The sequence below is a fragment of the Salvelinus fontinalis genome, unplaced genomic scaffold (genome assembly GCF_029448725.1).
Source record: "Salvelinus fontinalis isolate EN_2023a unplaced genomic scaffold, ASM2944872v1 scaffold_1409, whole genome shotgun sequence".
Taxonomy (NCBI): domain Eukaryota; kingdom Metazoa; phylum Chordata; class Actinopteri; order Salmoniformes; family Salmonidae; genus Salvelinus; species Salvelinus fontinalis.
In genome coordinates this window covers 27,593-41,932 of record NW_026601618.1, presented here as the reverse complement: position 1 = coordinate 41,932, position 14,340 = coordinate 27,593, and the positions used below count along the sequence as shown (strand labels likewise).

At 45.5% G+C, this 14,340-nt stretch overlaps 1 protein-coding gene and 1 pseudogene across 2 annotated transcripts; both read right to left on the bottom strand.

Annotated features, from left to right (window-relative positions):
* Positions 1 to 3,593: 3,593 nt before the first annotated feature.
* LOC129849246 (uncharacterized) lies at positions 3,594 to 7,218 on the bottom strand (annotated as a pseudogene).
* Positions 7,219 to 8,080: 862 nt separating this feature from the next.
* On the bottom strand, positions 8,081 to 13,518 carry LOC129849244 (protein transport protein Sec16A-like). 2 transcript variants are annotated; one of them, XM_055916196.1, is made up of 6 exons: positions 13,368 to 13,518; positions 12,411 to 12,628; positions 12,246 to 12,302; positions 12,045 to 12,144; positions 8,722 to 8,895; positions 8,081 to 8,166 (listed from the first exon to the last, which is right to left on the bottom strand). In XM_055916196.1, exons 1-5 carry the CDS (start codon positions 13,516 to 13,518, stop codon positions 8,723 to 8,725), a joined length of 699 nt encoding a protein of 232 aa, XP_055772171.1. In that variant the 3' UTR covers positions 8,081 to 8,166; position 8,722. The 2 variants fall into 2 exon arrangements, with proteins under 2 accessions (XP_055772171.1, XP_055772172.1); XM_055916197.1 differs by having other exon boundaries at positions 8,722 to 8,892.
* Positions 13,519 to 14,340: the final 822 nt, after the last annotated feature.

The window sequence follows — 14,340 nt, the reverse complement described above, 5'->3', positions numbered from 1 at the left end:
TGAAGTAATGTTGCCCTCATTCCTCTAAATCAAGCACTATTGGCAAGTGAATGCATACAACTGCCAAAATTACATTTACATTTAAGTCATTTAGCAGACGCTCTTATCCAGAGCGACTTACAAATTGGTGCATTCACCTTATGACATCCAGTGGAACAGCCACTTTACAATAGTGCATCTAGATCTTTTAAGGGGGGGGGGGGGGGGGGGGGCAGAAGGATTGCTTTATCCTAGGTATTCCTTGAAGAGGTGGGGTTTCAGGTGTCTCCGGAAGGTGGTGATTGACTCCGCTGTCCTGGCATCGTGAGGGAGTTTGTTCCACCATTGGGGTGCCAGAGCAGCGAACAGTTTTGACTGGGCTGAGCGGGAACTGTACTTCCTCAGTGGTAGGGAGGCGAGCAGGCCAGAGGTGGATGAACGCAGTGCCCTTGTTTGGGTGTAGGGCCTGATCAGAGCCTGAAGGTACTGAGGTGCCGTTCCCCTCACAGCTCCGTAGGCAAGCACCATGGTCTTGTAGCGGATGCGAGCTTCAACTGGAAGCCAGTGGAGAGAGCGGAGGAGCGGGGTGACGTGAGAGAACTTGGGAAGGTTGAACACCAGCCGGGCTGCGGCGTTCTGGATGAGTTGTAGGGGTTTAATGGCACAGGCAGGGAGCCCAGCCAACAGCGAGTTGCAGTAATCCAGACGGGAGATGACAAGTGCCTGGATTAGGACCTGCGCCGCTTCCTGTGTGAGGCAGGGTCGTACTCTGCGGATGTTGTAGAGCATGAACCTACAGGAACGGGCCACCGCCTTGATGTTGGTGGAGAACGACAGGGTGTTGTCCAGGATCACGCCAAGGTTCTTAGCGCTCTGGGAGGAGGACACAATGGAGTTGTCAACCGTGATGGCGAGATCATGGAACGGACAGTCCTTCCCCGGGAGGAAGAGCAGCTCCGTCTTGCCGAGGTTCAGCTTGAGGTGGTGATCCGTCATCCACACTGATATGTCTGCCAGACATGCAGAGATGCGATTCGCCACCTGGTCATCAGAAGGGGGAAAGGAGAAGATTAATTGTGTGTCGTCTGCATAGCAATGATAGGAGAGACCATGTGAGGTTATGACAGAGCCAAGTGACTTGGTGTATAGCGAGAATAGGAGAGGGCCTAGAACAGAGCCCTGGGGGACACCAGTGGTGAGAGCGCGTGGTGAGGAGACAGATTCTCGCCACGCCACCTGGTAGGAGCGACCTGTCAGGTAGGACGCAATCCAAGCGTGGGCCGCGCCGGAGATGCCCAACTCGGAGAGGGTGGAGAGGAGGATCTGATGGTTCACAGTATCGAAGGCAGCCGATAGGTCTAGAAGGATGAGAGCAGAGGAGAGAGAGTTAGCTTTAGCAGTGCGGAGCGCCTCCGTGATACAGAGAAGAGCAGTCTCAGTTGAGTGACTAGTCTTGAAACCTGACTGATTTGGATCAAGAAGGTCATTCTGAGAGAGATAGCAGGAGAGCTGGCCAAGGACGGCACGTTCAAGAGTTTTGGAGAGAAAAGAAAGAAGGGATACTGGTCTGTAGTTGTTGACATCGGAGGGATCGAGTGTAGGTTTTTTCAGAAGGGGTGCAACTCTCGCTCTCTTGAAGACGGAAGGGACGTAGCCAGCGGTCAAGGATGAGTTGATGAGCGAGGTGAGGTAAGGTAGAAGGTCTCCGGAAATGGTCTGGAGGAGAGAGGAGGGGATAGGGTCAAGCGGGCAGGTTGTTGGGCGGCCGGCCGTCACAAGACGCGAGATTTCATCTGGAGAGAGAGGGGAGAAAGAGGTCAAAGCACAGGGTTGGGCAGTGTGAGCAGAACCAGCGGTGTCGTTTGACTTAGCAAACGAGGATCGGATGTCGTCGACCTTCTTTTCAAAATGGTTGACGAAGTCGTCTGCAGAGAGGGAGGAGGGGGGGGGGAGGGGGAGGAGGATTCAGGAGGGAGGAGAAGGTGGCAAAGAGCTTCCTAGGGTTAGAGGCAGATGCTTGGAATTTAGAGTGGTAGAAAGTGGCTTTAGCAGCAGAGACAGAAGAGGAAAATGTAGAGAGGAGGGAGTGAAAGGATGCCAGGTCCGCAGGGAGGCGAGTTTTCCTCCATTTCCGCTCGGCTGCCCGGAGCCCTGTTCTGTGAGCTCGCAATGAGTCGTCGAGCCACGGAGCGGGAGGGGAGGACCGAGCCGGCCTGGAGGATAGGGGACATAGAGAGTCAAAGGATGCAGAAAGGGAGGAGAGAAGGGTTGAGGAGGCAGAATCAGGAGATAGGTTGGAGAAGGTTTGGGCAGAGGGAAGAGATGATAGGATGGAAGAGGAGAGAGTAGCGGGGGAGAGAGAGCGGAGGTTGGGACGGCGCGATACCATCCGAGTAGGGGCAGTGTGGGAAGTGTTGGATGAGAGCGAGAGGGAAAAGGATACAAGGTAGTGGTCGGAGACTTGGAGGGGAGTTGCAATGAGGTTAGTGGAAGAACAGCATCTAGTAAAGATGAGGTCAAGCGTATTGCCTGCCTTGTGAGTAGGGGGGGAAGGTGAGAGGGTGAGGTCAAAAGAGGAGAGGAGTGGGAAGAAGGAGGCAGAGAGGAATGAGTCAAAGGTAGACATGGGGAGGTTAAAGTCACCCAGAACTGTGAGAGGTGAGCCGTCCTCAGGAAAGGAGCTTATCAAGGCATCAAGCTCATTGATGAACTCTCCAAGGGAACCTGGAGGGCGATAAATGATAAGGATGTTAAGCTTGAAAGGGCTGGTAACTGTGACAGCATGGAATTCAAAGGAGGCGATAGACAGATGGGTAAGGGGAGAAAGAGAGAATGACCACTTGGGAGAGATGAGGATCCCGGTGCCACCACCCCGCTGACCAGAAGGTCTCGGGGTGTGCGAGAACACGTGGGCAGACGAAGAGAGAGCAGTAGGAGTAGCAGTGTTATCTGTGGTGAGCCATGTTTCCGTCAGTGCCAGGAAGTCGAGGGACTGGAGGGACGCATAGGCTGAGATGAGCTCTGCCTTGTTGGCCGCAGATCGGCAGTTCCAGAGGCCACCGGAGACCTGGAACTCCACGTGGGTCGTGCGGGCTGGGACCACCAGGTTAGGGTGGGCGCGGCCACGCGGTGTGAAGCGTTTGTATGGTCTGTGCAGAGAGGAGAGAACAGGGATAGAAAGACACATGGTTGACAGGCTACAGAAGAGGCTACGCTAATGCAATGGAGATTAGAATGACAAGTGGGCTACACGTCTCGAATGTTCAGAAAGTTAAGCTTACGTTGCAAAAAAATAAAAATAAAATACAAGATCTTATTGACTAAAATGATATAGTACTGCTGGCTGGTGAAGTAGCCTGGCTAGCAGTGGCTACGTTGTTGAAAGTGAAGCTGGCTAGGTAACCTCGACAATTTCACTAAATTTCTCTAAACTACACAATTATCATGGATACAAGGACAGCAAAGACAACTAGCTAACACTACGCTAATCAAGTCGTCCCGTTGTAATGGAAAAATAATGGAAACACTTGAGTAAATGAGGGATACAAAGTACACTTGTGCCATTATTTATATTTTGTTGGTGGCCCACTTATTAGGGCGTGTACAAATCACTGCGTGTGGCTTTGCATTTAACAGAAACACACCTCCTTAAAGACCACCGGGTCTGAGAAGGGCACCTCCATCCTGAAGCTCTTCAAGGTGTTGTCCAGGGATCTCTGCTCCTGAACATTGAAGCCTCTGGCGTTGCACTCTGCAACAGTTAGCACCATGGTGGGAAGGGTGATGTTCAGCAGCTCCACATCAAGGGTGAAGGTCCCCAACTCAAGCACAAACACTGCCTGCTCAGGAACTGTGTCTAAGGGCGTGTCTGTTCATTGGCAAACAAAAAAAACAATTTGAAATGCGGTACAATGGAAGTCGAAAATGGACATTTGTTATTGCCTCCCCGTTTTAGTACATTTTCTTCTGTTTTGTGCCTAATGAACAACTCAGGCATCCCAAATTACCATAGGCACTATTTAACTAAACCAGACTCACAGTTGCGAACTTGTGGAGGCCTGGCCATCGGAGGTGTTGTGATAGGGAAGAGGACTTTGTAGCGTGTGTCCTCGTGTGCGACCTCCTCGATCCACAGCAACTCAAGCATGGGCTCAATGGTGTAAGTGACAAAGTACTGGTCATCCTGAATATGGCACTGTAAAGGGAGACGAGTGATGCATTCAGGCTGTAATACACAAGTGGAGTGCAAAAACAGCTAAATGTTCCTTACAAGTCAGAATGTTACTCTACAGGTTATCTGTGTGGTTTGTCCTTCAGCCGCTCGTAATTTAAGACAATATCGGTTTACCCGACTTTAGAGCTGGTAGGCATATGGTTGTCAACTTGCATTTCCAAAGCAACCGCCACGCAAAGTAAACACTATGTAAACAGTTGCCGAGTGTAACCGAACGTTGCTTGCATTCAGTTGAGTGGCAAAGCTATCGGCTCCCTAAAAATTCGGGTAAACAATACTTTAGTGTGGATATTTGGTCTCAAATTTCAAGCGGCTGAAGGACAAACAGTATAGTATGTTTAAGTGTCATTTTTTGCAATCCAATGTGTCAGGCTGGATACACACCCAACAATCCATTGTATATTAGCCTGATTAAGCAGACAATTGCTCAATAACAAACATTTTACACAAAACAACATTTCTAGGAGTTTACCCATGAGAGATGGCAAAGGGTTACTGCAAAGCACTGTCAACTGCTGCAGTAAAAAGGGCTCAACAAATAAGATTTACAAATTAAAACAGGAACATTTTACTCATCCAACACTGACCTGAAATAGCCGCCAACCGCCCCCACCGGAATTTCAACAATAATATGAGCCTCTGACAAAAACCGAGTAGTTTCTGGCAGCCATTTCCTCAGTGTCCAGCCTCTTAGCGTCAATTCCCATGTACACCTCCAACATGGTGAAGGCATCAGAGGAGAAAAGTGGGTCTATGTGCTTGGGCATGTACCAGGTGATCACTTCTGGAGTAAAGGCCACTGCCCCTGCAGTGAAACAAGAAACCAAGTACACATCATAACAGAACATTTTGCAACGGAAAATAAATCAAAGTCTTGTCTGGAGCCAATTAAGAACCGGGTTCATAGGATCTTAATTTGCCAAGTTAGTCCATTATTTCACACTCAACCTGGTGTTGGACAAACAGCCGTGGCATCTACTCGAGTAACCAGCCACTTCTGCTCAAAGAAGGTTGAAGTTGAGCACCCGCATCGGAACCCCAGCTACCTGTTCAGGGGGCAACCACACCAGGGCCGTGTTCAGTAGGGCACACCGTATTAACAATATTTTGCAGAGTTCAGATAGGGCCACCGTTTCCAAATGTTTGCTCTACTGAACATGACCCAGTTCATGGAGGAAGTGGAGAAAGTCAGCTTACATTCTGGAGGTATGTCTCCTCTGCATTATGAGGGCTTCTTAACACCAGCCGTGTGGGAGTGTTGGCTATTGCATAGCCCTTTCTTTGGACCTCATCCACACTCATGACCTTCTTGCTAGGACTAAAGACGACTGCTGTCATTTTGTATCCTGCAGCAACAGCCTGTCTCAGGAAATGGAAACAGGAATTAAACAAATTGTCAACAAATGCACATTTTGTTTAGCGCCATCCTGTAGTGAAATTACAGAGACATGGCTACCTCAGCTCCTCTCCGGAAGTTGCCGCTCCTTGCTTTCGGGCCTCCAGTGGGCTGTTCAGGGACGGTTTGGATGTCTGGAAGAGTCCTTCTGACAGACACCTAGAGAAGGCTATTATTCCCTATGCATTTTCTCCCTCCCATACAATATGAAATCAAGGGCCAGTTCTCAATCTGTCCACTCACCTCCTTAAATTAAGGAGTATTGAATTGAGAGAGAGTCAAGACCCTCTACGTTGTGTCACAGAAGCAGAAGAAATTAAACACTGGACAGTTGTAGCTCTAGACAGATCATTTATACAGGCAGTACAACAAGCTTGACTGTAAACATGTCCTTTGGGCCATGCTCTGCTCACTTGCCTCCATGTAGTTGCGGTCGCACAGAATCTCTCGGGAGGTCCAGGGGGTGTAGCTACAGGTTTTGCCCACTCTATACACAGGATCTTCAGTCATGTGGTTTCCTGGCAGCCTGAACTGCATGACCAAGCTGAACATCTTATCATCCTAAAATTAAGGGGGAAGGAAAAAAATAATTAAAGCCTTTCATTATATAGCAGAAAACAAATAATTCAGTTGACCTTCATGACCTATAGACTGTGACAAAATTGCCTATATGAATGCAGCTGCCACTGTATTGAAGCCACACTACAGGAGAAGAGCTCAGTAGTACACATCACTGCAGTCTATCAGAAAGTTGGCTGGCCCTCTGAAAGCCCTCCATAAACTTCTGCTGTACCTTACGTTATCGTTAACTTAGAGGTAAGAGATAGCAGACCCAGGGGTGGTAAAACTGCTTAAATGTTTGACACCGTACTTCTAATAACCCCCATGCTCTAAAATTGTATGAATTAGCAACTCAGGCTTATTGAGGACCTTTTTAACTGTAGAATGCATTTGTTTTCAATGATTAAATTTTTCATCTAGTGATGCACATATTGACTGGTATCTTTGTGTATACAGGGCTCATCTGTAAGAGCCTGGTCTCAGCATGACTCCATGTCAAAGGTTAAATAAAATGACGTTGCTACATTATGGGTTGCAAATGCAGTGACACTGAAAGGCAAACACTACAGTGCTTAGGGTTACCATGTTTTGGGAAAAGCAGTTTTGAAGAGAAGCAAAAAACATGGCATTCCCCATGGGGTCAAATTTAAAGCTGAATCCACACTGAGTAGCAAGGCCAGGCGTCAGGTTTATGATTTGTGTGTCATCTGGAAGGGATGGAGATGGTGTGAACACAGTAGTTGACAAACAATATCAATCCATGAATTATGAAAGGAGAATCATAAGAGACAAACTCACTGAAGACAGCATCAACCTCTTTAAAAAGAGGAGCGACACTCAAACGAATAACGTTACCAAGGCATTCAGCGTTGAGGTCATCTGGAATGGGAAATGTTAGTTAAAATACAGAAAAATATATATTGTCAAACGCTTAGTGCTTGAACTTGTAGGGTGAAAAATGCATACTTATAGAAGGTTTCTGTTGTGCTTGTATGCCCACAGCTGCCAACAGGCAAAACAACATGTAAGGCATTTGACAAATTATTATGATTGATTAAAAGGAGGAAGAACACAACTCAAATGTTTGCGTCGCATAAGACTCTTCTAGGCATGCTACTACTTACCCTGAGCTAAGGAAAATAACCATTGTAGACAGAATTGTTTTGATAAAATACACAGCTACAGAATCTAATATTTGACCCAAGGTGTGCAGCCTACAGCCCAGGGGTATTCAACTTTTACCCTATGACAAAGGCTTCCCACACTCAGTCACCTGAACCCCAAAGGGCTGCACATTTTCTTTTTATTCCCCTAGCCCTACAAAGCTGATTCAAATAATCAACTAATCATCAAGCTTTGTTAATGTGAATCAGCTGTGTAGTGTTAGGCCAAAAACCAAAATGCACACCAAGTTTGGGAAACGCTCCCCTGCCCTACGAGCCTGCTGGTGTTCTGTTCTAACTGATAATGACTTGCACCCACCTGGTGTCCCAGGTCTAGATCAGTCCCAGATGACAGGAGAACAATGAAAAAATGCAGTGGAACTGGCTTTGAGACCCAGAGGTGAGTTTGAGGGCTAGAGCTGTTCCTGCTCCTCACATTTCACTGTTTGCCACTGGCGTAATTGAATGAGGGGTTATGCTGGATGTAACCGGTGTGAAATGGCTAGCTAGTTTGGGGGTAGTGCACTGATAGCGTTTCAATCGGTGACGTCACTCGCTCTGAGACCTTGAAGTAGTTGTTCCCCTTACTCTGCAAGGGCCGCGGCTTTTGTGGAGCGATGGGTAACTGTTGCATATGTGTGCAAAGGGTCACTGGTTCGGGACAGAAGTAAAACTGTTACACGGGCACCATTTAATTTGTCATCGATCGCTAGACCATTTATTTTTCCCCCTACCTTTTCATTATGCAGACATAAGCAGAGTTGGCACCATCGAGGTGCGGATGTTTACTTTCGACACTAGTTATTTTTCTCCAGTTTCGTCCGACGAACAGACTGTAGTGGTAAAATAAAACGGAATAGATTTTTTTATGAAGTCCTAAGCATCACTCCAGTCAAAACAATCTCTGCGAACGTTCGATTCCAATATATGTAGTTCTGTCTATCGAATACATACAAAAATGTCGTAAAAAAAATAGATATGTATAAAATATACTTGTCTGTACAGGTATATGTAGGAAATCCAAAATGCACAAAAATACGTTTTTGTAATGTCTAAAATAAAATATATGTGTATAATATACTCTTGTCTGTAAAGAAATGCAGAAGCAATAAGCATTGTAAATGATGATAGAACACATTAAATTAATGTGAACATGAGGACACAAAGGAGAGATTTAATTAAAAGATCATCTTTTAATACTTTTTTATGCTGAAGATTTTTAAAGCTGAAAAAATCTATGTATGGCAAATCCACTCTGGGCAAATGGCCTCGTGAACAAAAATAAAAAATAGTTAACATCCTTGCTATTTCAGCCACTTGCTATGTTAAAGAAAAATCTCAGTTAATAATGAATGGATACAATTTGGAAGGATTTTCCAGAGTCATACCTCAGTAGGGTAGAGTGTCAGGTGGCACAACCATTGGTGCCATGAGGTCAAAGTGTGAAGGAGGGAGCAAGCCAGAGCGCTGTCTAGGAAGCAGTCCAGGCCCATGGCTTGGAGGCTTTGAGTTGGTCCCATCATTGTAATGCATTGTAGGGTATCTGCTGCCCCATAGACCTGCTGGTAGTGGGAAAGGTGTTAGTGTGACAGGTTAAAAGAAATACTCATAGCCTGTTATGCATTAAAGTATTACTAAGTTCATAGTATGTGAGGATCTTAAAACATTTTTTTGTGGGTAAAAGTGTTAATCTGTGATCTACTAAATGCTCTTAATCTATGAGCCTGAGATCGATTGCTCTGGTCTCCACTCAAGTTCACGGAGAAACCGAGGTCTTTTCTCGTTGCACTAAAAGTTCTCAATGAGTAAACATTACCGTATCACTCTAGTGATTCAGTGCCTTTCAAGTTGAGTTCCTGTGCAGGCACAATATGAGGGTGCTAACGGTGCACATGTTCAACCCATGGGTTGACGGAGAGAGAACTGCGAGAGTCTGAGGAGAGCGGGAGTGAGACGCCATCATCTCACGAGGAGAGCGGAGAGACGGACAGGAGTTGGAACAACCAAGTGGAGGAGGAGAAGGGAGAGCCCACCGCGCCCTCGGCTCCGGAGAGCTGGACAACGGTGAGAGAGAGGAGGAAGTGCTCGGTGAAAAGGAAGCAGATGAGCCCTGTTTCCCCACTCATCCGCATGGAGGCGACTGAGAAGTCCGCTCTGGGCGGGAATCGCTTCAGCTGCTTTGAAAGCGGGAAGTCTGAGGAGAAAAGCGAGGGAAACCCGCGCAGCGCAGAGGAGACTCTGCTTTCCCTGTCAGGCAGCTCCATCTACAGCAGCGGTCTGGCACCCAGCGGTGTTCGAGCACCCACACAGATGGAGGGGGAGCATGAGGAGGAGGAAAGGGTTTTCCCGACCCCGATCTTTGTGGACAGTCCTCCTGCTGGGTACCACCATTTCCCGGATAGGCCTCCTAACGAGGAACTGTATTTAAAGTGAGTCTGTAAAAATGTCATTTTAGATAGTTGTCCGTTTCCCTCCTTATCCCATGTCGTCTATTTTTAACTTAGCTAGCATAAATGTTAGAGGGCTTAGGAACCCAGTTAAAAGGGCGACAGTTTTTTCCCATTTGTCCTCCATTTGCTTCTCTGTGTGTTTTTTACAAGAAGTACATTTTAAAAGATCAAAAGGACGTGGAGAGGTTTACGCGGGAATGGGTTCAGGGAGAGTCGAGGTGGAGTGTCCGCGGGGTGCATTCTACAGGGGTTGGTGTGCTATGTGGGAATAGGGATTTAAAAATAGTAGGAAGTTTTTCGGCAGTACACGGGAGGGTTTTAATAGTAGATATCGATTGGAGGGGTAAATGTTTTAGATTTATTAACGTATATGCACCATCGACACCCAAGGAAAGGAGGGAAATGCTTAACGACCTAGACGCTGTTTTTATGACAAACAGACAGGTGTTTATGGGGGGAGATTTTAATGTATCATATGACCGAGGTAATCTAGGAGGGCATCTTGTAAAAAGTCTAATAGGTAAATCATTTGGTTGATACTTATAGAGTGGCGCATGCGGATGATCCAGGTTTCACTTGGGAAAACAGCAGGGGCGCGAGGAGCGGTATAGATTATCTGTTTGTTCCACGTGGACTCGGTGTGTCCTCTGCGCGCGTCACTCCGGTATTCTATTCGGACCACAGTTGCCTGTCTGTGACAATAGAATTAAAAACAATTGAATTTGGAAAAGGGTATTGGAAAATGAATAACGGCATTTTACATGACAAAACTTTGAAGACAAGATTTGGGTCTTTTTTCCAGGGCTGTGTAACTATGAAACCGTTTTATTCTTCTGTCATAGAGTGGTGGGAGAGCGCAAAATTAAGAATCAAGATTTTTATTCAGAATTTTTGCAAAGACAACGTACGTAATACCCACAAATAATTTTATCAATTGCAGAATGAACTAAAAGATCTACACATCCAAGGTAATTTGAATGGTGGTGGATTAGATAAAGACAAATTGTGTATCCTGCAGAAAAAGCAGCATGCCTTTTTTGAAAAGAAAGCTCGAGACTTCATTTTTAAAAGTCACTAAGATAAATGGGAAAATGATGAGAAGTGCTCTGCATATTTTTTCAAACAAATTAAATCACGGGGAAAGAGGAGGACATTTTCTGCGTTATTGGACCAAAATGGGGAGATGGTTGAGGGTGGAGATGGCATGCTTGGTGTCGCTACACCACTTTTCTCAGCTATTTCAAAAACAAACAATTGATTATGAGAAGGGGACTAATTAAAAAAAAAATGCGTGGATGTGCAGATACCTTTTGATATTAGAGACCAATTAAAAGGGGAATTGAAATTAGATGAAATTTATATGGCACTGAAGAGCATGAAAGATAACAAAGTACCAGGAGTGGATGGGCTCTCTAAAGAGTTTTGCATAGTTTTTGGGGATTTAATTGGATGTCATCTGTTGGAAGTGTTTAGAGGTATATTTGGTTTGGGGCATATGGGAGGTTCGATGTGCGAGGGGGTAATCTCTCTACTAAGGGGTAGCCAAATTTGAACTAAAAAATGTGGAAAGGGTGCAATTATTAGCATTAGTGACTCTGGTGTCCCTTATCAAGACCAAACTTTGGGAGGCCAGATGTGGTGCGGTCAATGACACCCTCAAGTGGTCACCGACGGGATTAGTTCCATTTATAAAACAGGACATTTGGAAAAGAATACAATTCGAAATAGATAAGTGGGGCATTGTATCAGTAAAACAGAAATGGAAAGGGATTTACCCTTCACTGCAAACGTATTTAGAGCCAATTGAAATGTAGGCTAAGCCTTTGTACATATTTGATATACACTGAGGTTTATTCAGAGTTCACTTTGGTATATGTATATGTTTATATTTATAGAATTATTTGTATTGTTTTTGGAGATTGTTAGAGGCATGTTAAACTTGAATGTAATAATACTGGTCAGGTTCTGCAGAACAGCACTTTTTTGAGGAGTTTTGCTATTGTTATATTGTTACACTACTTTTTGATACTGTTTTTATGAATCCATTTTGTACAACGTAATGCACTGATTTTGTAATTGTATTTGAATGTGAAATGAAAATAAAAATGATTTCCCCTCCCAAAAAATAAATAAAAATAAAAATCACTCATGTTTCTTTCTCTCCTTTTTCAGGGGCGTAACATTAGCAGGAGACCACCGGGGACATCTATGATCGGCTGACAGTCTTGGTTAAACCACATGTATTCTAAAGCAATATTCACCTGCTTTCATAGAGTAAGGATTCACTCCTTTGGGGACACTGCCAGTGTTCCCCTGATATCCGTATGTCCACATCGGTGGAGGTGGTGGTACACACTTGTTCTGTAAAAAACATCAACACATTTTCCAAATTGTTAGTAATATTATCACAGTTAAAATACAATGGTTAACTGTTTTTAATTTCATTGAATTTAAGTGTGTACCTCAACCTTGGGCTCAGTTTTGTTAACCCATCTGTGCAGAGTTGGATCCCAGACAATCTGAGGAAGAAGATATTAGCAATGTGAAGCAAGCCGCAATAGTTTTTTTTTTTTTTATCCACTCAATTGTCTCTACATAGAATATAGTGTTAATAACCAGTTCCTTACAGATCTGTCTTTGTCCTCAGGTAGATGAACCTCCTTCTTATTAACTCTTCCACTCCCAAAGACCCAGCTGAGCCAGCCTCCACTGTTATTGTGAACAGCAGGGGTCTCGGGCTCAGCCACCGGCCAGCTGCCAGTCTGGCACTGAGGGTTGGCCTCGGAGTGTTCCGGCTTGGTGATGGACATCATAGCAGGATGCTCAACATATCTAAGTCGGACATCTGTAATAAGTGGGAGAAGTCAGGCCACTCTGCTCATGTCACCATACAGAACAATTACTAGCTGACAGGTAGAAACGTCTCGCTCTGATACTCTGTTACAACCCAATCTTAACCTACACGCAGTCACAGGGATAACTGGGAGGTTACTCCAGGACTCTGCGATCAACAATTCCCTGCATATTATGCGAGGGCTTACAAATTTGACCACTCACCAAACAATTTCTGCATAAAATAGTCACATCATCACAATATTATTGCATAGAACTGACCCATTACCACAGTATAAAAAGAGGGCTCGCAATTTCAACCAATCACCGCACATTTACTGCATAATATGGTTCAATCAAGCCACACGTCAACACAGTTTTTTCCCTTGTCAGTGCATTTTTGCAACAAATTGGACAAAACAAATGCATATTGCTATGCAAAATGTCATAATTGTTGCTGCAAAATCTAGCATATTTATCGGCAAATATCAAAAAAAATCCATGCGAAATCCTGGAGAGATTCACTGGAGTACGAAAATGTATACACTCACTACTGTAAGTCGCTCTGGATAAGAGAGTCTGCTAAATGACTAAAATGTCAAAGTAAAATGGAGCTAAACCTGTTTTATGTAGAAAATGCATGAAAGTATTACAGATATACACTCACATGAGCCATACAATTAACCTATCACAGCTAATTCTCACGCTATCACAATGGTAATTTCTTTACTAATTAGGTAAGTTTAAGTGACCTCTTCTCTTTGAATAGAAATCCACAGGTGGAGTACATTCTCCACCATCCCATTTCCACAGTGGTGCCACCATGGGGATGATGGGAGGTGGTTGTGGATGATTGTGTCCATTCTTCACAGGGACACTGGTTGTGAGGAAGATCTCCTCCATCTCTGCAGGGACACTAGCATTTGGAACGATCCACTCCCCTCCCTCTGTACAGGGATAAGGCCTGATGTTCGGAGGATCTCCTCCCTCTGCGCAGTGATGCTAGCTGCTGGGAGAATCCCCTCCCTCTGTGCAGGGATGAGGCATGATGCTCTGAGGATCTTCCTCTGCGCAGTGATAGAAGATGCTGGAAGAATCCCCTCCCTCTGTGACGGGATGAGGCCTGATGCTCGGAGGATCCCCTCCCTCTGTGCAGGGATGAGGCTTGATGCTCGGGGGATCTCCGTCTTCTTTGCAATGATTAGAGCTGCTGGGAGAACCCCCTCCCTCTGTGCAGGGACACTGGCTGTTTGGAGGATCCCCTCCCTCTGTGCAGGGACACTGGCTGTTTGGAGGATCCCCTCCCTCTGTACAGGGACACTGGCTGTTTGGAGGATCCCCTCCCTCTGTACAGGGACACTGGCTGTTTGGAGAATACCCTCCCTCTGTACAGGGACACTGGCTGTTTGGAGAATCCCCTCCCTCTGTGCAGGGACACTGGCTGTTTGGAGGATCCCCTCCCTCTGTACAGGGACACTGGCTGTTTGGAGGATCCCCTCCCTCTGTACAGGGACACTGGCTGTTTGGATGATCCCCTCCGTATGTGCAAGAACACTGGCTGTTTGGAGAATTCCCTCCCTCCTCCCTGCTGCATGTGCATTTCCTCCTACAATTTTGAGCTGATTTTCTTCACTTTAGCAATATTTTGTATCTTTGTTAATTTTCACATTTATTGTGTTTGGAATGACACTGTTACTACAGAAGATGATGCTATCATAAAGTATT

Coding starts and splice junctions, on each gene's coding strand:
- LOC129849244 (XM_055916196.1), bottom strand. CDS start 13,518: ATGGAGGAGATCTTCCTCACAACCAGTGTCCCTGTGAAGAATGGACAC. Junction 12,629..13,367: donor TTTCTATTCAAAGAGAAGAG/GTCACTTAAACT, acceptor CACTTATTACAG/ATGTCCGACTTAGATATGTT. Junction 12,303..12,410: donor CTGAGGACAAAGACAGATCT/GTAAGGAACTGG, acceptor CTTCTTCCTCAG/ATTGTCTGGGATCCAACTCT.